This window comes from Oryza glaberrima, chromosome 1, assembly GCF_000147395.1.
Source record: "Oryza glaberrima chromosome 1, OglaRS2, whole genome shotgun sequence".
Classification (NCBI taxonomy): domain Eukaryota; kingdom Viridiplantae; phylum Streptophyta; class Magnoliopsida; order Poales; family Poaceae; genus Oryza; species Oryza glaberrima.
In genome coordinates, this window is record NC_068326.1 from 17851434 (window position 1) to 17877733 (window position 26300).

At 42.4% G+C, this 26300-nt stretch overlaps 1 protein-coding gene and 2 pseudogenes across 1 annotated transcript; 1 reads left to right on the forward strand and 2 right to left on the reverse strand.

Annotated features, from left to right (window-relative positions):
• Positions 1 to 657: 657 nt before the first annotated feature.
• On the reverse strand, positions 658 to 6366 carry LOC127776534 (katanin p80 WD40 repeat-containing subunit B1 homolog KTN80.2-like; annotated as a pseudogene).
• A 1000-nt stretch (positions 6367 to 7366) lies between these two features.
• LOC127773313 (protein DUF642 L-GALACTONO-1,4-LACTONE-RESPONSIVE GENE 1-like) lies at positions 7367 to 11536 on the reverse strand (annotated as a pseudogene).
• Positions 11537 to 13036: 1500 nt separating this feature from the next.
• Positions 13037 to 17121, forward strand: LOC127773321 (uncharacterized). Its single transcript, XM_052299380.1, has 5 exons — positions 13037 to 13283; positions 14597 to 14739; positions 15368 to 15497; positions 16239 to 16430; positions 16710 to 17121. Exons 1-5 carry the CDS (start codon positions 13116 to 13118, stop codon positions 16920 to 16922), a joined length of 846 nt encoding a protein of 281 aa, XP_052155340.1. The 5' UTR covers positions 13037 to 13115; the 3' UTR covers positions 16923 to 17121.
• Positions 17122 to 26300: the final 9179 nt, after the last annotated feature.

Here is a 26300-nt window from a genome sequence, read left to right on the forward strand (position 1 = left end):
TCGTGATAGTATTAGCGAAGGGGATCTGATTTAATTTACGGTGTAGTACAATCGGCGGGTTTTGATTGACCTGACAAACCTGTCACCACCCTAAGTTTAAAGAATTGGAAGTTTCTAAATGGAACACAAATTTGTCCTGACGTACCCGCTCAGTAACTGAGCAAATCCATCGCCAGCCAGAATTGGTTTGCCACAAGAATAGCAGAATGCAGCTAAAAACAGGGTAAAAAAATACTACAGAAGAGTGTTTTCTTAGGAACGAAGGAAACAGGGCTTAGGAAATAATCAAATGATGACAAGACAGTCATCAGCACCCAGCTGGTTTGAATTTGAAGTCAAACGGGGAATGGGTAATGCGTTCAAACCGTACCAAACTCTGTCTTCAAAACTTCAACCACGTCGTTGATGGTGAAATGGTGAATTGAATCAACACCAGATTCCAGATTACACGGGCAACAGTTTCATTACATGAAAGAAGAGAATGAATCACCACGTTGAACTGACAGATATTAACCATTTTTGAACTTGCCTCTCCCTCATCCGGGGCTGTTCATGTAACAAATGTTAATTACAGATTATGCACAGCCAAGCTCACATGTACAACAGGGAACAACGCCGCATCAAAAGCCAAGTCAAAACACAATTACAGAGCTCAATTGCAAAGCTATGGCAACAAGCTACAAAAACTGTATGGCGCTGGCGCGTTTTTTGCCAAAAAGAATGATGTCTAGTTATCTACTCTCACTGTGTTGTACTAGTATGAATGAACCTCCCCGCTTGTTTCAGATCACCACCAAGTCTTGCAAAGACAGGTTCAGTTCTTGGGCAAGTTGTGCTGATTGACCACCCCGCCTGCACCAACAAAATATGAAACCATCACAGAATGTCAGGAAAGCTAGCTCCAACAAATGACGTGGGTAGCAAAAAAAAAAAATGGTGCACACGAACAACTGTCAGCAAGCTTAAGAAAACAACAGTCTGATAAAGGCCGAGTTTAGTTCCAAATTATTTCTTCAAACTTCCAACTTTTCCATCATATCGTTCAAATTTCAACCAAACTTCTAATTTTGGCGTGAACTAAACACACCCAAAGTAAAGGATAAAGCATCTCATACAGGGAGGGGAGGGGAGGGGAAGGAAAGGAATTACATAATTAAGGGGTGTAGAACTTGCTGAATCTTTTGCAAATGGTTAAAACACCGACTGCAACGTTGCAACCTGTGTACAATACACACCAGCGAAGTCAGCAACAGTCCAGTTCATCTTGACATAGACAGAGCAATAGGTTATAGGATGCTACAAACGCTGCAGTTTTTTAAAACAATGGTTCCTAACTGAAGTGCAGGGACAGGACCCACTTGTCACCTCACATCCAGTGTCTCTTTGCAATTTGCAGGTTTTGCGGCGTCCTTTAAATAGCATTCCCTTGAATAAGGTTAATGCACGTACCTCTGCTCAGCCTGAATATCAACTCCAACTGCTGAATGAGCTGACAATGTTGAACGAATAACTGGTCCAAAGATCTTTATAAGATCCAACAACAATTCCAAAGAAACAATGGCATGCCTACAAATTGAAATTAAAGGCAAAGTAACCATAAGACAAAGTTACTACTAAACCAAACATTTTCTAATGTAGGATGCCAATATCTCCATGGTTTTGTAAAGAAAATAGATCCATGACTTTGCTTGCAATAGAATGAACATACTAACAAGAGGATAGACAATTCAATTCAACAGCAGCATCTTGTGTCTACATGTGTGCACAGAGCATGTGCGCTTAAGTTACTATGTATCACTTGGTCCAGTCAGACAAGAACCAACATGCCAATATATCACCTTTCAGCCTTGCTGGTCAGTAACCCCGCAAGAACAGGCAGAAAGCTTAAGAAAATGTCTAGATTGAAGAGATCAAGTTTCCCCTTCAGAGTACTAACAACATCAGCTTAAACCTGTAAAAAAAGAGTCAAACCATTAGCAGCTAAAGAATACGAAGTACATGTACATCCAAGAATAACGCACGGCATCTTGAGAAATACTTACTGCATTGTCGGGCAACTTTGCCACTGCAGCAATTGCTCCTTTGATACCATTTTGGTCAAAGACATGCCGCATCATCTGAAGACAGTTAACATTAATATCATATGCTGATGGAGTGATGGCTATGATATATGCAACTTTTACTAGTTTTCAAATGCTTTCCTCACTGACTATTCCCCACTCTCCACTTGTAGGATAATTAGTAGATGGTGGGAAAAGTGCATGTCAATGCATAATTTGCATACAGGTGTAGATCACTCTCATCTTATATCAGGCTATCAGAAATAATGGAGCTGATTAATTTTAGGGTGTTGCTGGATTGATCAACAATCTTCACTAGAGCTGACTTCACCTTCAATTTAGAGGTGTGTACACACCAATTGTCTTTAAGAAAATGCCAATAAATCATTTAACGCAAGTATCAAAGAAAAAGGTAATGTTCAATTCTAAGTTGTCTAATTGTACTCAATAGACTAACAACAATAGGCCATTTTCCCTGTACTGAATAGCCTAAAGAACACAGAAGACTTCTTTTTTGGGAATACGCAAGGAGCGCATCTTTGTATTAAGAAGGAATAAATGTATGTACAAAGCGGGCCAAAAAGACAAAGCGAAGGGGACAGGGTACAGGAGGAGAACCAAGAAACAAAAGCCTAATCTCCAACTAAATTTTGCGACCCTTCTCTACTAACATGAGCTACCAAAGCAGGGATTGCAGCTCTAGCTAGCCGCCACAGCTCCGCTTCACCCGTCATAACCCTTGCAACCTCCGCCCAAGATCTGCTCTTCTAGCTGAAGACTCGATTGTTTCTTTCATTCCAGATCGTCCATGCAACCAACGTCGCGATGGTGTCGAAACCCCGGCGATGTTCCTTGACCATCCTCTTGCGACAGTCGCACAACCATGAGAGGAACGAGTGTTCATTGATCGGTAAGCACTCCGAATGCCCGATAGCTCTGAGCGCAACCCACCACAGTAGCCGCGACTCCGGGCATGCGACCAAGAGATGATCAATCGTCTCTTCGCATTGATCACACAGAACACATCGATCCGGGTGCGACAAACCACGACTCCGGAGGCGGTATGTTGTCCAACAACGGTTAAGAGCTACCAACCAAAGGAAGTAGCAACAGTGAGGGGGTGCCAAAGATTGCCAAATTGGCTTGTGCTGGAGATGAGTTCTTCCAAAAAAGAGAACACGATAAGCCGAGCGGGAAGAGTATTCTCCTGAGGTCTCCCACCGCCAAGATAGAGAGTCCGGCTCTTCGGAAAGCTGCACTGACCGAAGGCAATCCCAAAGCTTGAAATACTCTAGGATCGCTTGAATACCCAACGCCGAACTGATGTCCTGGATCCATCTTCTATCAGTCATTGCCTCGGCCACCGTGCGACGATTCCGGAGACGAGCAGGGACTGCAGCATAGACAGCCGGTGCTAGCGACAGAAGAGCTTCTTCATATGTATAATCTATCATGCAAAGGTATGCAAGATTGGTTCCCTGTTTATTGGATACAAAAGATCAAGGAAGGAATTCTATGGTGCACATGAGCTGGTAACAAACAGGAGTCTGCAAGTAAAAGATCAGAGACAAGACACACCTCTAACTTTGTCAGCCGAGATTTTACGGCATTTATAAATTCATCATGGCTCTGCATCAAATCGATTGGAATCATTGCTTCATCAATTGTTGACAAGTCCTTCTCATATGCCTGACTTGGTTCTGCCTGTCCATTACAACCATTGCAAAATATAATGATTTGAGTAACGGAAAAATTCGTAAATGCTAAAGAGCATGAACAAATAAAAATGGAGCAAAGGTAAAGTCATATTTTTCTAGCCCATATTCTGATTTTATTTCTGAAAATACTCCAATCTCCCAGAAGTACTTAAGTCAACAAAACATTACATTATGATTTATGACAATCTGGTTTCTAACAATACTTTATCCCTTCTATTTCTATCTCCAAATAGCATGTACTTCGCAGTAAGGGGAAAAACGAATACAGAAATTTACATTGTATAATATTCAAGAATAAGTATGTATGACATGTGGTTTTATTCCTTGACAGAATCTGCTCGTTGGTGGATGAGAGGACGACGGCGGTGGCTACCCTAGAGCAGCGATGGAAGCACCAACCCTTCACAAGAGCTCGGACGTCGTGCTATAGGGTCGACCAACGGGCGCGGAGTCCGTTTCTGCCTCTCTAGTCCTCACGCCGTCAACAACCTAGGCCGACAAGAGCACGATTTTTCCTGCCTCCTCACCGCCGCCGCCAGCCATCTCGTCGTGTGTCCCCAAGTCCTACTGCTACGCCTACTCAATGTCCTCTGCTGCAATGGTGGCGTCGCACCTGTCATCATCGTTGTCGTGCTCAGGCATCCTACGCCTTCTCCACCGCAAAGGCCACCGTGCTGCTTGCCCACTTGGTTGACCTGCTCCAGCTCCTGCTCCACACGTCCGTCTTCACTATTATCCTCTCCTACTGCCTTGTCCTTCTGCCCCTATCATGTGCACCCTCTGTGCTACCAACCGGCCCGCCTTCTCCCACTGCCCCTTTCTGCCATTGCTACCATCGGGAAGGATACTCCCCTCCCAATACCATCAGTAACTTAGGACGAGGCTGCTAACTTGGATAGAGAGGGTTGCTTGTTCGTCGGCGCTAGAGGGGAGAAGGTGGCAGCGAGCAACAACGAAGTGAGGAGCTGGGCAGTGTATCGGTAGGGGTAAGAGGAGGGAGAAGAAAGAGAGATGCCACTGACATGTGGGCACCACATACTAACTCGGGCAGTTTGATCAGGTCAAAGAGCCCTGCCAGCGAAAATCGCCCCCAAATCGACCGAGGGAAGCAAACTACACCGGTTTTAATATTTAAGGGTCAAGATATATGATATAACGTTGAGGGAAACGACTTAGATTGGAGCTATATTTGAGGGAGTCAAAGTGCACTTATTTCTAACGGGAAGATGAGTACAGTGTGTTAAAACCGAGGCCGATGGTTATGGCCCGGATCTAGTATGGGCCAGAACGGGCCGTTCAGCGTAGGGGGTTTAACAGGAAAAAGTATACTTTGACTCCCTCAACTATCGCCCGAGTATGATTCATGTCCTCCAACCACAAAACTGGGTATATCGACCACTCCAACTATCAAAACCGGTGCAAACAATGTCCCTCAGTGGTTTTGGCTGACGTAGCGCCTACGTGGCATTCTTGACCGAACCTTTGTCCTACGTGGTGCTTACGTGGCATTAGAATAAAAACAAAAATAAAAAAAATATGTGGGACCCATATGTCATTCACACAAAAAAAGTATTGTGGGATCTACTAACATGTGGGACCCACATGTCATCCTCCCACTCCCTTCTTCCTCCCCCTCTCTCTCCCTTCTTCAATTGCATACACCCCTTGCACCTCTCCCACACTCACTTGAGCTTTGTGTTCATCCGCTTAGTGTGTTTGAGGGTTGTTCTAGCCAAGAGTCAAGTACATTGCTTCCACTGTAGAGCTAGTATGGCACTTGATCATCTCCGAGCCGGGTCATCGCTTATTACTCTTGGAGGTTGCCGCCTACTAGACGGCTTGTGGAGGTGTTGCCCGGTGACCTCTCCGAGGAGATTGTGGAGGAGGCCCGGCGCCGGTTTGTGAGTGGTTTGGAGTTCACCACTTTCGGAGTGAAGGAAGAACTACCCCTAGTGATTGAGGCTTAGATAGTCCTCTCCTTGGGCCAGCTCCCACCTTGCCTACCCCTTGACGAAGGGGGCGTGCGGTGGCTTCGTGGTTGAGCGGTGGAGTTGGGCTCGCCTCAACGGGGATTAGGAAATCGACGAGTTTCCGAACCTCGGTGAAAAACTCCTTGTCTCTTGTCTCATTTATTTGTTGCATTTACATTTGTGCAATTTACATTCATAGAGATATATTTGAGCACATATCACCCTAGGATTGCAAAACTTAACTTAGGTGTGTTTTACTTTCCTAGAGATATACTTGAGCCACTATCACTCTAGGATTGCAAAATATAACTTAGTTGCTTTGTTAGACTTATCCCTCACCAAGTCTAGCAACTTATGTTAGTTTTGATTAGGTGTCATTTAGTTTTAAATCGTCTATTCACCCCCCTCTAGTCAACATCTCGATCCTACACGTGCGCTGAGGGAGGAGCTCCCGGCCGTCCACGCGCGGGTGAGGAGCTCGCTGTCGTCTGCGCGCGGGGGAGGAGCTCGACGCCGTCCGCGCGCGTAGGAGGAGCTCAACGCCGTCTTGCCGGTGCCCGTCGGCATCTCGAGCAGCGCGTGGCCGCGCGCGTCGAGGGCGCGCTTTAGCTCACCCATGTATCGCGGCCGCCGCTGCTCCCGCTCCCTACCGCCGTCCCCACCGCCACTGCCACCGCTCCCGCCCGCTGCCGCCGCCACTCCCCACCGCCATCCCCACCGAAGAGAAATGCCGAGGGAAAGAGAGAGATAAGGGAGAGAGAGGAAGGGAGGAGGAAGAAGGGAAGGAGAGGGAGGATGACATGTGGGTCCCACATGTCAGTGGGTCCCACGATACTTTATTTGTGTGAGTGACATATGGGTCCCACATATTTCTTTTTATTTTTTGTTTTTATTCTAATGCCACATAAGCGCCACATAGGACAAAGACTCGGTCAAGACCGCCACATAGGCGGCATGTCATCCAAAACTACCCAGGAGCATTGCTTGCATCAATTTTAATAGTGGTTGGAGGACATGAATCATACTCGGGGATAGTTGAGGGAGTTAAGTATACTTTTTCCGGGTTTAACATGGATGTTTCGCCTTCTCGGTCCAGCGGCCCAGTTTAGAAGAACGCGCTATGACGGGAAAACGAGATACCCCACTGGGGCCGTTTCGTCTTGTTCTCGCTCCCTCCTCGCGCCGCTAGTCCGGCAAATCGACCGATGTTTGCAGGCCTGCAGCCGCCTAGCGTTGCCGGAAGAGGGCATCGCGATGAGCCATCCTCCCCACCTGACCCAGCCCCCTCTCCTCGCTACCTTCCCTCCCTCCGCTGGAAGCACGAGATATTAAAGTCGGATTTATCCTTTGGCCACTAGCTAGGTCCTAGTCCTACGATTTGGGATCTGATGCACGCCAAGCGTTCGGAGCTCAGCCAACACCGTCCAAAGCTCTCGCGAGGAGGCCCCGGGAGCGGCGGATTGATGAACTCTCCACTTCTCCAGGCTCCAGGTACAAACCAACACTTTTGTGGCTTTCTGCTTGTACTCATTGCCTGATGAATTCTGTCAACACATTCCACGCGTACATGTCTGAAACGGCATTCATCAGACTAGAAGACAATGGAGATCGGATCAACTCCTGAAATTTCTAATATATTGAAGGGATGATATTTGAACATTACAAGCTCTTGGCACACTAACCACCACCACCACCACACACTTCCCACAATGGCATGTTACTTTCTGAATCACAAAAGAAAGCAACAGAAACAGCCATACATAGCTTCAGGTAGCCTTAGCCTAAGCTCACAATCTCACATTACTCAACCTCATAGAAACTTCAAGCTTACTACCAAAACTAGTGGCCTCCTCATACTTACAGAAGAGGTTTATATATCTTTCGACCACAATCACTAAGAGATTCAGAACAACATCAGACTGACAATGCTAACAATGCCAAGCAGCAGCCCAATACTTGCCTTCAACCCAGCAGCTCCATTCAAGCCCCAGACGCGCACATCATCGATCACTGGCCCACAGAGCGAGCTGTGGTCGTCGCTTCTTGTGTTGTAATACACGCTGTAGAACGCTACCCGCGTCCTCTCAGCTCGTGCTGTGAATGTCACATTCGCGGCCTGGCTTGTGGCATTACCCATGGGCGAGTAGTGGAAGTTCTGGGCCTGGTCACCTGCGAATGCCATGACAGCCATTGGTGGCTGGCATGAATCCCCTGCTGAGCCCAATGTGAATGTCAGGCTGTACTCTTTCTGAGGGGTTGTCTCGACCATCTGTGAGATGATGCCTTCCTTCCCTGATAGAAGCTCAATGGCGCGCTTCCCTTGGGGAACAGTGTACTGGTCAGAGTCGACAAAGCGGACAGCTCGGTTTGACTCAATCATCCAGCCAGGCAAGGCAGACGTCTGCTCATCGAGGTTGGTTGGGAGAAGCACCCCAAAGCTCGTGTTTGGAAACATCCATGGACCCTCCTCAAAGTCTCCATTCGACACCACATTATCTGTTGAAAGAAGACAACACCAAGTGATGACTTACGAACCATACACATGAGAAATAAACTAGAGCACCTCTAGCTCTCTTAAGACATCCTGTAAGGATATACACTCTACTAGGTATAGAGATAAGCAGAACTGTCATACCCTTTGGTTTGTCTGGAGTGAAGAGCTTCTTTATGGCAACGTTGTCAAGGATAGGCCCACAAGTCGGATCATCCTCCATACCAGGGTTCCTGAACTCAAGGCTCGCCTGCTCATCTGTTGCCTGAAAAGCCAATGCATATGCATCCCAGCCTTCTATGTTGTACAATGTCTGCAGGTCCACTGTCTGTGATGCACCACCGAGCACAGACACATTGAGTGACTCTAGCTGTGCACACGTTCAGGCAGCACTGAACGTGATAGCATACTCTGAGCCCTTCTCAACCTGCACCACCTGCCCTATACTTGCATCGTTTCCAAGACTTACAGCATGATCCCCTGACATGAAAATCCAAATATTAAACACATCGAATACAAATCAATGGTGCAATTTGATTGATCAGAGGACAGAAGGAGAAAAGCTCTGTAGGATACCCTGTGGAACAATAAGAATCATGCCACCCTGGTGCTGACCTGCTGAGATGAGCTCGACTGTCCCATTGATCGTCCAGCCAGGGATCGATGATGCACCCTCAGCAACTGAAGCAGATTTGACAAAACCACCAGCTGGTGCTGTCTCAAAGTCACCATTGCTGAGCAAGCCTGTTGTGCAAAGAGATCACTTGTTCATGTAAGTGCCAAGGTCAATTTAGTAACAGATCTCCGAAAGTAACACGGCTGCAATCCAAGATCAAGAGGCAGAAAATATGTTTCTCAAGAACTCTACTTAATATCTACCCATGTTATATGCGAAAGTGTTCCCATGCAAGTGAAGCCAAGTACATCTATGCAAGTCTGCAATGCAATAAAACCATAACTATTTTAAGTTGTGTAGCTCTAGCCTATTGTAGGATAGGACGAACCATAAATCTGATCCCCCACTGAACCTAGTACACTGTGCGCTGGACTATCTTTGTTATGGCATATATAAAATAATGTACAACTCAGACTGAGGGTGCGTTTAGTTCACGCCAAAATTGAAAGTTTGATTGAAATTGGAACGATGTGATGGAAAAGTTGGAAGTTTGAAGAAAAAGTTGGGAACTAAACTAGGCCTCAATTGAATGGCACTATACAACTCCAATCAAATGCATAACAGTGACAAAAAAAACATTTCAGATAAAAACTTAAACCTTTCTAATCAAACATGTGTAACAAGTGAAATGAACCATCACAGTAGAGTTTGAGGAAGTTCATTTCCAAGACTGGTTTTTCTTATAAGTGACTTCCCAAGCTTGTTTTTTTATGGCTACCTTCCCAGTTGAAAGCACGGTTGCACAGATAAACTGTACCATAATTAAATCTCCTGTGCAAAAAATTAACAGCTAAAACCTCTAATTCAGTACTATAGGAGAGAAAACATGTCCATGTTTTTCTATTGTACATCCAATGCATTTCATTGGGGCACTGCGGGTAGGCCACTTTACTGTGCTTCAATGTCCTTACAAGGACAGCCATGTGACTATGCACGACGATATTATGTGGTGAAAGTGAAACATCCACCAACCCTACCCTATCCACCATCCCACCATGGAGAGCCCCATGCAGTGGTCCAGACTCCAGAGCTGCCCATGTCCGGAGGAAATCACCACGGCCCGTAGTGTAATTCTGGGGAGGTTAAGGTACGAAAAATTAAAGAGACAGGCATGGACCCTCACGGCCATCCTTTTAATAAGCCATTGACCTTTTTACTGGACGGTTCATTGAACACGTTTGCAGGACACTGGCTCACTGGTTTCTGCTGCTGTGCTGTTCGGCCTGGATCCAAGTTTACTACTACGCCACATTTCATTTTGACTTTCATGCAACTTCGTCCTTGCATAGAGGTTCATAGTACCTCCTTTGGACAAGATAGGAAACTGAAACTCTTTCAGTTACAAGCCTGAAGATTTTCTGAATCTTTCAAGTGGTTTTGTTAGCAGCATTCTGCACCCAACAGAATGTCTCTCTCATCATACAGGACAGCTCACTTGGGGGTTTTTAGTCATTTTCAAACATAAAATTGCATGATTCATAGAAAAGGAATAATTTTATAAAGATATATACATGCAGACTACTAAACTCGAAGGCAAGTAAGGAATAAAAGGGGGGGGGGGGGGGGGTATTAAGCAGGTATAAATATTTTTATCCAATTAATGTACTTAAAAGAGTGGTTAGTGGTTACACTGGTCACTGCAAAAAACTACAGTCGCAGGAAAGCTTTGGAACAAATTGCAGTATAACTGAACAGTTTTTGGCTGTCCAGACTTCAATAACAGGACAGGTTTGGATAATTGGTATGAATAAATGTTATCTCAACCTCCAAGGGCCAAGGCTCCTTCCTACTTTCTAGGACCTTTACTTTGCAGGTATACTGAACCATGCTCTACAAAAAGAGAAAAAAAAAAGAAGGGGGGGACTATCACACTCCTTCCTCACGAGTGCAACCACATCTTTTGATTCCTAGGGCACAAAGCTAACTTCTTGGCATGCTTTACCACACCATTTTCCTAGGGGATTATTTTTCTCTTCTCCTACCCACCCTTCAAATTTCTCCTCAGTGCTATGTATATGTGCTAATGAACTCCGCATTTGTTATACAAATGTGGGATGCGGAGAGGTACTAAATCGCATGATTTCTCTATTTGCTGAGATCTGTGATGCAGAAAACTACCCATCCCCACAAACTCCAGCCAAATATTCCACAAATATGTCAAAATACTGCCTTGGATCCTCCAGCATCAAAAGAACAGCAGCACTACTGATCCTCCAGCAAGGGCAAGAAACAGAAACGATCGAAGAGACAGCAAAGCATACCATCCTCCACCGCAGCGGCCGAGGCCAGATGGGAGGGCGCCAGCAGAAGCAGGCCCAGGCACAGCCCCAGCAATGCGAGCCTCCTCGCCGTATCTCCCTCCATCTCCTCCTCCTAGCCGCCTCGAGCTCTCGCCTCCTCCTTCCCCCCTCGCCGAGGAAGAAGAACAGTGGAGAGAGTGAGCCGAAGTACAGTGTGTGTGCAGCTGACCGAGTGAGCGAGCCGAGCCAGCCCTACTCACTGGGCTGGAGGCAGCTCTCTGCTCACGCCCTGCTTTTTATGGGACTCCGATGGCGATTCCCTTTTCCTTTGGCACTTTGCTGGCCACCCCCATTATTCTATTTTTCTCGCAGGCCTGGCCTGTGGGGTCTGAAAGGAAAGGAAGGAGGAGCAGTGACCACTGAATGGTGAGAATGGCGTCGATGTGACAAACTCTAGAGGTCACCCTGCCTTTTGCTTTTTTTTCGCAGCGTTTTGGTAGCACTTTTTGTCGAGCACCAAAAAGAGGCGCCGCTGCCACTTCACGGAAACACGACTGCAGTATAGTAGAACTTGCCTGTGTAGTGTAGTTGTGTTCTGCCCCCAGTAGTGCAGTAGTGGAGCCTGACCCAAAATCTCAAGGGTTCCTAGAGCTCCTCTAATTTTTTGCCCCATGTAATGATACCTCCGAATGATTTCAATTAAGCAAGTTGAATCTGTACAGGACAGGCTTGCTGTGTTCAGTTCATGTCTACTCCAGCTCCAGCTGTCAAATATCAGCTAACTACTGACTATGACTACACATTTCAGCGGAGCAAATTTTGGATGAAATCTAGTAGTAGTTCATCTACCGAAAATGACATGCCCGTCCTTTGTGTTATTGTGTATCTCTGAGACTCTGATAGCATTGGGCTACAGAGAATGTGTTTTTCAGGAAAAAAAATGCGGCTGGTACCGTAGGAGTATGTATTTGTGCCAGTTGGCAGCAGGATCTGTTTTCTATCTTCTTTTGGAAGAACTTGTTGTTTTTGGGTCTATAACTTGTGTTAAATTGTCATTGCTCTTTTTGATGTTACATTACCATGTGAAGCTGTCAACATTTCATACATGACCATGATGTACAATGATGTTCCACAGACAGGCCACCTCATTTTTTTTAAATTTAGAATTGTTTTAATTCATTTGATTCTTTGAGATTTGATACCATGCATAAGGCTAGTGGCCCACAACTTCTCAAATTTCCCAACAATATAATTTCTATACGCTTTAAAAAAATCATATTAATCTATTTTTTAAGTTTTTTTTAGCTATACTTAATTAATCATGTGTTAGTCCTTGCTCCATTTTACGTGTTGGGAGGGAAGGGGTTTGAACACCTAGCTAGGTTCAAACACACCAAGTTTGTATCAGGGTTCACCTCTTCGATTTAATATTGGATTCCGAACACGGTGATATGATTTTCTTTGGCCAAAATTTGATAAATTTTGATTAATTTCGGTTGAATTTTACCACTTCAAATTCAAATTATCAAAAACTATTCGAAATTTCACTTATAATCTACTTTCATCCCACATCGAAACAACGTGGTTTTCGATCAGTTTTAGTTAAAAATAGACCCTGGTTAGTACTGATCTCGGTGATCATTTATCCTAACTTCGCCCCTAGAGCGAACGCTGAACTTCCCCTCTCAGAATATTGTCCACCCGTCGGGCGTGGGAGCGGTGAAGCACGCACGGAAGCAGCCAGGCCAAGGCTACGTGACAGCAACGGGTGCCGTGTTGCCGAGGCAGGCCACCAAAGCCAGTAGGGCCCTGATGATTAGCAACAAAAGCGGGTGCCTGCCGTGTGGGCTGCGCTGCATCCATCGGTCGGTCCATCGCCCTCCCTCCCCATCCCCACCGTCACCGAAGCGACGCGACGCGACGCGACTGCTGCTTGGGATTTGATTAGTTGTGTTGAGAGATGGCCACACCGCAACTGCTGCTACGCCGCGCCTTCTCCTCCTCCTTCCTCTCCTCCCCATTCCGCCGCCCGCCACTCCACCCCGCCCGCTCCTTCGTTCCCCCCCGCGCCGCCATGGCATCCTCCGCCGCGCCGTTCCACATGGTCCAGATCCAGCGCGACGACACGGTCAGTCACTCTCACTCCACTCACCCTACGCTCGCCCAATCAGTCCCCCCCTCCCTAGGGTTTTGGGTTTTCCCGTTTCCCACTGTTTTTATTTAGGAAATATATGTTCGGCCCGCTTCGTTGCGCTTTAGCTCCCGCTTCTTGTGATTTCCCCCCCATTTTTTAGAGAATCATCCATGCTTCTTGTGGTCGAGGAGGTGATCTTTGAGACATGAATATATTCGTTTTTAGAACTCACTTTGCCGCTTTTTCCCCGCCTTCCCGCATTGGCTTTACCTTTAACCCTTTCTCCCCTAATTAGATGGCACATAATGCTATTGAGTCATGACAAATAGTTCTGGCTGTCATGAATTTGGTGGATACTCGGTATGCGTTGAGATTGTTGTGTCGTTATGTGGAGTAATACAACGATTAATCCATTCGTTTCCGGTTTTCTTTTGCCTAATACGGAAACCGTTTGCATCCTTTTCCTTGTATTAGTTTCTATGGTATATACATAGAATTGATCGAAGTATTGCAGACGCGAACTTGCTGGTACGGTTTTACAGTGCCAACGATTTCACCTGGACTATTCCAGATGTTTCAGCTTATCTGTGCCTTTTCATATATTCACTTGATTATTCTGTCCATACAGCTTACCTGAGGTTGTTATTTGTTGGTAAGAATGTGCATTAGCCTTGTACGAAGTAGGTACCCAATTTCTCTCCAACCAGAAAATTGTAAATGTGGGACACTTTTAAAATTTCTCCTAATCTAAGATCAGTTAGCTACTTAGCTCAATGAACTAAATTGGCTGGAAAGACAGCTTGCTATAAATATGTGGTGATTGGTGAAAATAAAAAAAAGATGATGTCACTGAGGCATTAGTCAAATTTATGTGAGTTTTGGAGGCATATGCCATCACTTGATGCTCTGATGCTCCCACTTTCCTCTAATCACCGAGTAAGCATTACTTCCTTCAATATACAATGCATACTGTATTAAACTTCATTACTGCAGTATGACAGCGGACATAACCTACTATAGTAGTAATTGTAAATAAACTACCATCTCAAAAAAATGTACTTTGTAAACTAGGGCATATCACAGCCATAACTGAAAAAAAAGAAGTGCCAATATTTTTTTTCTTGATTTCTTGCAAGCTAATATTAAGATTCTGCAACCTTCACTCTACATCATGAGAGTTGCTCTTTATATCGTAACGGTCGCAGTGTGACACTAAGTCAATAGTACTTGTACATGATACTATCTTTTTCTCTGTAGTAATCTGGTAATGTGGTTTACTCATAAATTAATCTAATGCTAATCTGCAGACTTTTGATGCCTATGTTGTTGGAAAAGAGAATGCTCCTGGAATTGTTGTTTTGCAAGAGTGGTGGGGGGTTGACTATGAGATCAAGAATCATGCTGTCCACATTTCCCAAATTGGTGAAGGATACAGAGCTCTCATTCCAGAGTAAGATCATATCTTGTGGTTCTTTATTTTGCAAGAATTTCCTCATTTGTCACAAAGTTAAAATGGCATAATCACATTTTCCAGAGAGTTTGTGTGCTCTTTTTCTGTTGAGTTTGATGCAAATCAGTTCATTTGCCACAATAGAGCCACCTCTCCTGCTTCTCCCGAGAATGACCATTGTGGGTGACTTCATCGTCTTCAACGCATGCGCTGACTCCAGCCATCATCACGCCATGCCAGCTACTGTTGCATCCCCCCATGCTGGCTCCAATGTCGCCTTTGGTTAGGAGCTAGGAGAGAGGGAAGGAAGGTGGAGGAACAATATGGGAAAGGAGGCAGATGGCTGGGCATGGGAGCTCATTCTCGGGAGAAGCAGGAGAGGTGGCTGGAGCTTACGCATAATCGTTGTGCATGTCATTGTGGCACATGAGGAAATTCCCATTCAACTCTTGTAAATTTGAGCATGCCACTCAACTTCTTTGCACACAGCAAATTTTCATTCTTTAGCAATAATTAGCATCACGTATTCAAAAACAAAGTTCTAGGAATGGATGCTTCATAAATCTTAATACTTAGCATTTCGTTTCTCAGCCAAGAAACTTGTTTACCAACGTGCCTTTTTCTTCAGTTTGTATCGTGGTAAGGTTGCTCTTGATGTAGCGGAAGCTCAGCATCTGATGGAAGGTCTAGACTGGCCGGGTGCGGTCAAGGATATTCAGGCTTCAGTTAAATGGCTCAAGGCAAATGGATCACCCAAGGTAGGGCTCATATTTGTTCTTGTTTCATTGTTTTCTCATGTTTTCTGTACTACTGAAATTATATCTCCGTCCACCATCCAAATATTTTCAGATGCCATGACATATTTACCCAACTAACTCGTAACTAATTATTTCTGTTTGCTGACTGAACTTCACTGGTAGATTTAAAAGAACTAGAGAGTTAAAAATGCAGCATTTGTATCTTGTTACATGCTTACTTTAGATAGAGGTACCTCGGGCAGAAATTTCAGCAATAGCAATTGATTGGTTTGAGTAACAGGGAGACAGAAGAAGTAAGAGCATTGTTGCAGTGATAAGTTGTGCTGATGGAGAGGGAAGGAGATTTCTTAACTCTTACTTTCCATAATGGCAGGTGTATAGTCTTTAAAGGAACTGGCCCTAACAAATGTTATTTAGAGATGACTTAGTAACCAGAAGATAAACATCGTAACTGTCAGATTCTTGGTTACAGAAAATAAACCTAGGTATATTCCTTGATTTCCTACATATGCCTTTTCATGGGAAGTAACTAATCATGGGGATAGATTACTCAGCTGAGTTGGTTGCTTGCCATGTGCCTAACTTGCTGCACCTTTTAGGGGTGTACACATGATGTATTGACATATTATCCTAATTGATGGATGAAACCTAGCAAAAAAAAAAAAAAACTTGTCTACATTCTGATGAAACCATGCAGAATGTAATGAATTGCATTATGATAACTTATATTCCTCCATGTAGGTTGGTGTTACTGGATATTGCATGGGAGGCGCTTTGTCAATTGCAAGTGGAGTTTCAGTCCCAGAGGTTGATGCTGTTGTGGCTTTCTATGGGACACCACCTTCTGAGCTTGCCGATGCTTCCAAGGCCCAGGCTCCCATCCAGGCTCATTTTGGGGAGCTTGACAGTTTTGTTGGATTTGCAGATGTCACGGTAAGACCACCTCTCATATGTTTTGTCTATTTTGCTATGTATTGACATTATGCTTGGGGCAACTTGTTTAAATTTCACATTCATATACTAGTATCGGCATTGTTGAATAGTTACCTTTTTTGTTCAAGGAAGGGCTTGATTCCATACAATTTATCTGCCTAGAATGATGTACATTGGACTAGAGAATGATTAGAGTCTACTTATAGATGCTCAATTGAGCATTTTGACCTGAAAAATCTAATATTATTAATAGGGGCACTTATTAATATAATGTTTCAGGCAGCCAAGTCGCTGGAGGAGAAGCTCAAGTCATCTGGCGTGCCACATGAAGTCCACATCTACCCTGGCTGCTCGCATGCTTTTATGAACACATCACCTGAGGCCGTCAAGAGGAGGAAGGAGATGGGTCTGACTGATGAGAACCAGGCAGCAATTGACCTGGCCTGGTCTCGCTTCTCGACTTGGATGGGTCGTTTCCTTGGATCGGCGTGAGCCATTTACGCATATATGTTGTCAACCTGTCAGGTTGTATGAATAAAATCATTCAGGCCAGATGCAGAGTAATTAAGTATACCCAAACCAAATAATTGTGCTGTGTTGGACTATGTGAACATGCCATGCTTTGGTTTGCGAATTATCTGTGGTTTTACTGTGCTTTCGAGATTGCATATATATTCTGCGTTGGCCTCAATTTCTTGAATATCTGCCGCAGGGAGCGGGATTTGATTGTGAAACTCGGCTCAAGTAGAATCCAGCGATGAACTAGGGTCGAGAACGGATCCTGCCGAAAATTCAAAGAGTTCCTATAAAATTTGTAAGGAACTTTGTTAGCAAAGAATATTTTTGAAAAAAAAAATTCAATTTCCATTCAGTTTGTGAACCGCACAGTCAAAAGAAAACAATTTACAAGGAAAGAGGCTTAGGAAAGAGGCTTTCCTCCCTTAAAAGTAAAGGAATAAGTTCACTTTAGATCTCTTATATTGAGATCGAGTTTGAATCATGTTCTTAATCATAATAACAAATATAAGTGTCTCTTGTCTTGTAATACTAGAGTACCAAGGTGTGAGAGCATTATTGTGCCTAGTTTTAGCTGACATGGCAAGCTAAGTTAGTATGAGACGCATGTGGATCTTATATGTCATGGCCTGCACAACTCGCACCTTACCGTCCTCCCTTGTGATCTCTTCTGTTACTATTTCTACACATTTGTTGTTGACATTGATCTCCCTCGTACTGAAGATATATCTGACGGCAATTTATATTACACAGAAATTAAATAAAGTTGTTTGGGTTTGCAGATACTATATAATTATTGCGTCAAAGCGGAATGGACAAACATCTGTTCCTACTGAAACATGTAACTCCATGCTCTAATTACTAACAGTGGAACAGGAATTGGCAAAATTAACCAAAAGTAAGAGGTATTCTGGTGTCAGTTTGTAGTAAGATAATAAAGCAAAAGAAGGAACAGGTGGCAGTGAAGTTACCGTAACACATGGTTGGGACCTGCAGATTTTGTCACGCTCATTACCGCACCCCGCATGATTAGAAACAAAGAGGGGAATTCGTGTCCAAACTGCTTACTCCACAAGGCCACCTAATTAATTCCCAACGCTTCCCGTGCCTATGATACCATCACTTCTTGCATCGATCGTGCATAGCCAAGTTCCCCGTTCTAAACTCTAACAACATCTAGATTTTTCCTCGATTTCTGTTTACACGTTTTTTAAACTGCTAAACGGTGTATTTTATGCAAAAACTTTCTATATAAAAGTTACTATAAAAATCAAATAAATCCATTTTTAATTTTTAATAATTAAAACTTTATTAACCATATGCTAATGATTTATCTCTTGTTACGTGCACACTTAATTTTCATCCTATAATCAGATTCGAACGGGGCCTTAATTTGCATGCCTCCCCTCATGTTCTATCAGGAAAATTGTAAAATTCAAGCAGGCTGGAAAGAGGCAGGATGAAGGAATGCAAGGGAACAGCTAGCTCCAAAACATAGTGGAACTGGAAGGTGTGATTGCTTTCATAGAAAAATCGGGAAAAAAAAAAAGTGGAATGGAAGGTGGCGTGCAGTGTGCTGAAGAGTGATGCGCTTTTAAATAGTCAAACTAATACGTCGTCGATCAACCCCATGACACGTGGAACTGCTTGCCAACTAGGTGGGCCCGTGGTATGGCTTCAAGAGCTACACTCGCAAGTTCTCCATTCACGCTGATGATTGGGACCCACATGGACATGTCAGCGCATACCTATGCAAACGCACGTCGTTTAGAATCTCGTGGTGTATATTTTCGCTTATATTTATACTTATCAGTTAAAATTTAAATTTTTAACTATAAATTTAGAGCGGATTTTAGGTTTTCTCATCGAAGTTTATTTTTTAGCCTTTGGTTCTAGATCGCTAAAATCACCTATATAAAAGTTTTATTTATAAATTACTTTTCGTTTGCAAATATGTCGTTTGGCTTATTCTACGAATAAGCGAAACAATAGGGCCGTTGGTTAATGAAGCCGAGCCTTACATTTTTTTTATTATGTTATTTTCGATTGACCAAATATTCCAACAAATTTCCATTTCTTATTATTTCGGTCAGCATGCCTATCACCATTACAGTGTACTTGTCAAACGTAATAGGAGCGAAGGACTAGCCAGAAACGGAAACGGATCTCCTGACTTTATACAGATTGCAGTTGTGCCACTGACATGTGGGCCATATCAAAGTGGGGTCCACATATCAGTGGCACAACTGCAAACTACACAACGTTAGGGGATGTAAAATCAAAGGTATTTTTGATTATTATTCTGTGATGAATAATTGGGCATTGGAGATTATTGGTTTTGTTATTTGGAATTTATTCACGAAGTGGTTTTGGAGATGATTGGAGTTCACAGGTGAATCTACAGGAAATCGCTGTTATTTCATGTGACCGGTTAGACCGGGCAGGTGTTGTCGGTCAGACCGGCGGTGATCGAGCGGTCGGACCGGCTAGCCCGCGGTCTGACCGGCCGACTCTGTGTCGGTTTCGGTTTCGGGTTGTTTGTTTGGATATCCGTGATTATTTCATGATTATGGCTTCTAGATGGATACTATACGTATGTAATACTGTTGTTTGCTACTAATGAGTCAAGTTGGAGATAGCTTGGTCTCGGAATATGGTTTCTTTGTTTATTTCATGTGTAGATGACTCGATGCCTCGGGAGAGTATTTGCGGTGATGGACCGGGAGTCGGCTTGGGGATAAGACGACATCCGTGGTGGTCAGAGATCATGCGGGATACTTAGGCTAGAGTTGATGCACGTGGTTGATAGAGATTCCATATGGCATACGATGGAGTTATTGTGTGCGTATGGGATGCGGAGTCGAATTTGGAAGGAGTCCAAATTTGGTACGATTGGTTATGTAAAGTTTCTTTCTTATACTAGAGGGTTTCCTAAGGTGTTTAGGACTCGTAGTATGGGTTTGGTTCGTGCCTTTAGGCTGCCTACCTCAGGGTATAAATAGAGGGGGAGCGTGAGGCTTCCCGGTATCACTTTTGTATCGCTTTTGAGAGCATTTGAGTTGAGTTTTGAGTTTAGTCGAAATTTTTGTAAGGAGTGCTGTTGGTGCACTTTGTAAACACAGAGAGAATCAATAAAGTCGTCATCCACTTTAAGAGTTCTTCGATTTGTGTTTCACCGAGTCTCAGCGGTCTAACCGGCGATATACCGGCTGTCAGACCGGCGGCACGCGGCGGTCAGACCGATGGCATACGGGCGGTCAGACCGGCGGCGGCGGCAACAGGCGTGGTAGGAATTCCAGGGCGGTCAAACCGGGAGATCTACACCGGTCAGACCGGCGTCTACGCTTCGGTCAGACCGGCTAATCTACTCTAGTCAGACCGATCTCTATCGATTTCGAGGGTAACTTTTATTTCCGCTAAAAGTTTTCGGTTTTTGGGTATACCAACCATTTACCCCCTTTGGTTGGCTTAGTTCTTGCTATTCGATTCTACAGGGGAGTCTCATCCGCTAGGAACATATCTAGAAAAGCACAACATAATGACAGCAGAAGGGCCTTAAAAGAGAATGTGTTCAGCATCCTCAGGCATACCACAAAGTTTACATATGTGATTCCCCCTCTTCAGTTTATCTTGACCTATTGTACAACAGACTGGACTCTATCATACCAAGCTAGGAAGTGTTTAATTTTAAATGTTTGGGGCTTCCAAACATCCCGTATCATCATCAGCTATTCCCTAGAAAGTCAGACATATATAAGGTCTTATTTGATAAATTCTCAAAAGAGAGGAATTGAAGGGGATTGAGGGATAATTCTAAACCACAATAGGTATTGAATTAATCCCCTTCAAATCATCCTCAATTCTCTTGTAAAAGGATTAACCGAACAAGATCTAAAGTGGTTTGGTTGAATAAGATTTTACTTTTTGTTAAAGTCTAGCAGAGCTATCTCTACCAGGATAGGCCTTAGCACCTCTCAAGTGTACCTCACCTACAAGGATCTTATGTTCATTACATATTTGGAGGAGTTTAGAACAGAGGAATTTGATAGGACAAATATCTCTCCAGATACCATGCCTAAAAAGAATGTAACTCCCCCATTCCCCACAAACAACTGTAATTCTCGCCAAAGCCACTCTTTCATAGCATGTAATCCTTTCTGAAACTGAGAAACTCTACCATTACCTGTCTAAAGAAAAAACCTCTCTAACATATACTCTATGCTTACTATCTCTAAGCAAGAGCTGGAATCCTAAAGCTTCAAGAGTTTCATTGTCCATTGTCCATTTAGCTTGGTGAAAAATATTCATTTTGCTGGACGCTACTAAACCCAAATCTCCATATATAATCTTTTGGTCTAGCCAAAGCAGACCATTTCACCAACCGGCACATTATATCATCTGTAACACCAGTCCAAAAATTCACGATTTCTTGATGCCTTCCAATATTGCACCCCTCTGGTAATATACTATACCCTGCTTAATTTCGTTGACTATTCCGATGGCACACGGTTTTTGCTAGCAATCTGGGCTGTTCTTTCCTAGCTGCTGGTTTTGTCTGGCAACATGAGTGTACACTATTATATAGTGTGACAATCACCTCAATTCTTCCTATATATATATAGAGGAACACCTATTGATTGGACTATCTTAAACACACAATGTAGTATGTCAGTGCTTGTTGGAAGACTGGAGAGAAGCAAAGTGGCATTGTATGGTCGCTACCTACCATGACTAATTATTCAGTTATGTTTTCTCTTGGAAAAGATACAAAGAAAAATAAGTCCTTACACCAACTCTTTCTCCGCCTTCAATAAGCTTGGAGCTTTTTTTTTTTATTGGAATAAGCTTGGACCTTTGGTATTATTTGCAAATGAATGTGGAACAAATACACATCCATCCATTTAATTCGCCTTCTGTTTGTCGGAAGAGTCAATAGAGATAAAAGCCATATGATTTAGTGCATTTTCATCTTAAAAGAAAATATGCATCTGAAGTTAAATTAGGAGTTCTTAACCCATTGATCATTTTCTAAGAAATGGTATGCTTTTTCCCCAAAAAGGCTATTTGCAGCATAGGTACGACAAATCAACTATAATTTTCACAAAATTTTAGCTGGATACATGAGATTTTATATGTGTAAGTTGAAGCTGGAAAAACAAATTTCACTGTACAATTTAATTTTTTTATTTCAGATTTCTTCTCCGAGGAATCTATTACTTTCTCTCAATATCAAGTTTAGACTTGGTTATTTTTAGATAAGCATGATCTTAATTATTTTCTGTGTTAAAAAGATGATAAAAAAAATCTCACAAACCTAGGCCTTGTGAGCCAGCTTGGGCATATGGATGAAATAGCGAGGTTCTGAACTTCTGATCTAATCTACATGAAAAATATCCTGCTGAAGACCACATTGTTTTTCATGCAGGCACCCAGATGTGATTCGCTGATGCAATGCAACCTCCATTCAGCCAGTCGAGATCAGTTAGAACCACGAAGCAAGTAGATGCATTGTTCACCACGGGCGCCGTTGCGCTGAAGATATCAAAAGGCACGGTACATGGAGAACGCTGCTTGCTCAGCATGTCATGCAGCACATTACCTCTATATTCCCCTGACTAGCCGATGAGAAAATGAGGCCCTCCAACTCCCGACGCCTCTCATGCCTAGCTTGAGATATCTATGCCACATTGCCAGAGATGCAGATTGTTGAGTTGCAAGTGTAGGACTGGCATTTGCGAACATCTTGAACTGGCACTTGTGTAGGACTGACTACCATATCCCAAACAGCTGTATATGTATCTTCAGCTGCTTCTTGTAATGGTCTTGCTAGCAATCACCTCCGTCCTCCGGTTGTTGGTTGCAATGGAATACTCCTATTTGGAAACCATGATCGCACTAATTTATTACAACTAAAGGGTGGCCATTTAAGATTTTGTACATGGAGATATGGAGGTATGAGGCGAATTTTGTCGATATAGTTAAAAGACCCTGAATAGCATTCACACACGGTTCAGAACCTTCATGAATGATTGTTTGATTTTGTGTATGTATGTGATATGCCGTCATAAAAAAAAAATTACGTGCATCATATCTTTTTAAGGATGTGCCTATCCATCAGTTGACAAGCACGGGTCACTGACAAAATCGCAAGGGTAGATATTCAAGTGGTTTTGCCCCGAAAAGAAAAGGACCCTTTAATTTGGGCTATTTTTAATAGGAAATTAGATAAAATATATAACACTCACCCTTTCGAGATAATAGGCTCCTATCTGTTGGAAATAGGACTGCAACTTCTGCAGTCCTCAAGCTCACATAAACAAGATGAATACACAAACTAATAAACTGGTATTATGTTCTCGCATAGGAGTATGTCTCATGATCTTACAAATTAAAGCACTAACCTATTTACATGGGACATCAAGTCATTTTAATCAATACGCTAATTAAACAACTGACCCAGTACTACCGACTTAACACCACATGGACAGTGAAGATCTACGGCATGGTATCCTCCCCTGTTCACACCTCTCAGCTTGTGAGCTTGTCACAAAATTAAGATTTGACGACTGGCTATGCTCAATACCCTTTGATTACTTACTCCCGAGATATATACAAATGTGCATCTTGCCTTACCATTTTATTAGCTAAATTAAATGGCTGAAAATGTTATTTGATGCCTTACCATTTTATTAGCTAAATTAAATGGCTGAAAATGTTATTTGATTAATAAGTAAATTATTTCTGGTTAAATGGAACCAACGAGAAGTTTAGCCAGAAAGAAATAATGATGTAAAATTATTATTGACCGTAAGATGGCCGGCACGATTTTTGGCCGGCTTAGGAAGTGGTGGGCCACATTATTATTTTTTAAGCCCACCATTTATGTTTTATTTATTTCCAAAAATTCATTTATGAACTTTCTTAGCCATTTAAAATTGCTGGAAAATTATGGTCAATTATTTGAACACTTAGAAAATTATTTCTAGTTAAATGGAACCAACGGGAAGTTTAGCTAGAAAGAAATTAATGATATGATATTATATTTGACCAACGTTAATATGATTTCATGTCAATATTTATTAAGATTATTATTTCTTTAAGCCATTTAATTTATTTCTAGTTGAATGGGAATTCAACTAGAAAGTATATTATGATTTCATGTCAACATCACTATGATGGTCATTTCCTTATTAACTTAATTATTTATAGTCGAATGGAACCAACGAGAAATTCGACTAGAAAGCATTAAGATGTGAAGTTATATTTAACCCACGTTATTATAATTGCATGTCAATTATAATTTTGTTCCTTTGTTATTTCTACCCAATGGTGATATAATTAAGGAATTAATTTTAAGATTATTCATAATTATTTATGACCAATGGTGCTTTGACTATGAAATTCTAAGTTTATTTTGCATATGATTGATTAAGCCATGGTAAACTAATTATATGCAATTATCAATGCTTATTATCAGTTGCAATACTGAGTAAATTATTTCTAGATTAATGGAACCAACGGGAAGTTTATCTAGAAAGAAAGGTGATTTCATTAAGATTGTTATTTCCTTAATTATTTCTGCCCAATGGTGATGTAATTAAGGAAAAAATCTAAATATCGTCAATCATTATTTTCTTCGTCATTTTAGCCTTAATGGTGATATGACTTTGAATCTTATTTATGCCATTAGTGCTTTATTTCCTTTATCACTTTTACCTTACAGTGATGTGATCAAGGATCTCTAATTCGTCACTAAGCTTAATTCCTTTACCATTTCTGCCCAAGGGTGATATGGCTAAAGATTTTAATTTCGTGTCATTTACTAATGGCATTATGCCCTATATCATATCTACCTACTTATGGTAATTTGATTTAGGATTTTAATTTCAGTAATTCATGATAACATTATTCCTCTAAATTCTCTGTCATTTCATAATCTTTTCTACCCTATGGTGTTTGATTATGAAAATTTGAGTTTTATTTGTATGTGATTAATTAAGCCAACGGAAATTAATTGCATGCATTACTAATGTTTAATTAATAATTAATTTTCTCAGCATTAGGACAGCTTAAGGCTATTCAGCTTCTTGATGGATCAAATTACGTTGAGTGGAGAAATAATGTGTTTATTAACTTAGTCATAAGAGAGGATCCGCTTGAGGAACCTCAACCGGCTGAAGAACTCAATATAATTGGGGAAGAATATGATAATCTCATGTGGGCCTACAATAAGAAGTTAGCTAACTGGGAGAAGTCCAATAGAATGTGCTTAATTTATGTCAGGGGTGCCATCTCTCTAGAAGTTATTGGAGAAATCATTGACTCTAACGACATTAAGACGTATCTGGCAAACATTGAAGAAAGTTTTGAATTTGCACCTGAGACTCATGCCAATACGCTTGTAAGTGAGATGATCACTAGTCATTACGATGGCAAAAGTGGTATAAGGAAGCACATCCTTGAGATGACTCATATGGAAAATCAACTCAAATCCATGGATATGGAAATATCTGATGGATTTTTAGTGCACCTCATCATGAGATCTCTAGGTCCTAACTATGATCCATTCAAAATAAATTATAATACCCAGAAAGAGAAGTGGACCATACAAGAACTGATCTCACACTCAGTGGAAGAGGAAGAGCGCCAAAGGGCTGAAAAGCAGAAGATAAAAGACCAGCTCAACCTCACTAATGCCTTTGATAAAGGCAAGAAGGCCTATCAAGGGGAATCCTCTAATAAGAATAGCGAGCCAGAGGGCAAGCAGAAGTAAGAAGAGATTAAGGCCTCCACTTCAGCTATTCCTTTAAGTACAAGTCCCTACTGCCACTTCTGTGCGTCAGATGGACATTGGTTGAGAAATTGCACACATTTCACAGCGTGGTTAGTCAAGAAAGGTATAAATGAAATTAAATAAGTCCCTTATGTTAGAATTTTCCCTTAATACTTAGTGAGTTTGACTCAATGCTGCTGTGCATGTTTCTAACTCATTACAGGGATCCTGTACCGTCCAAACGGTAGCAAAGAGGGGAGTGAACACTCAGAGTAACTGATGGAGTGAAGGGTTGTTGGAGACCTCACACTTAGTTTCTCCAACAGTTGCAATAATATCTTATTTGTTCACCCCATTAAGAGAAACCTTATTAATTATTTAAAGTCATGTGAGAAACGGGTCATGTCCGTTATTTTTCCAAACAGAACATGTTATATTAAGCGTGATAATAAAGTGATTGGTCTTGCCCTTGTGCACGACAGTCATATTTGTTCTTTGGATGACTATGTGACTATTATAATAATTGCATGTAATGACAAAAGATGAGACGTCATTGAAATTGTGACATTGTAATTGATGTC

What these genes read in the sequence shown, in the direction of transcription:
- LOC127773321 (XM_052299380.1), top strand. Translation starts at nt 13,116, where the DNA reads ATGGCCACACCGCAACTGCTGCTACGCCGCGCCTTCTCCTCCTCCTTC. An exon ending in AGATCCAGCGCGACGACACG is followed by an intron (nt 13,284 to 14,596) that starts GTCAGTCACTCT and finishes GCTAATCTGCAG; the next exon opens with ACTTTTGATGCCTATGTTGT. An exon ending in AGGCAAATGGATCACCCAAG is followed by an intron (nt 15,498 to 16,238) that starts GTAGGGCTCATA and finishes TCCTCCATGTAG; the next exon opens with GTTGGTGTTACTGGATATTG.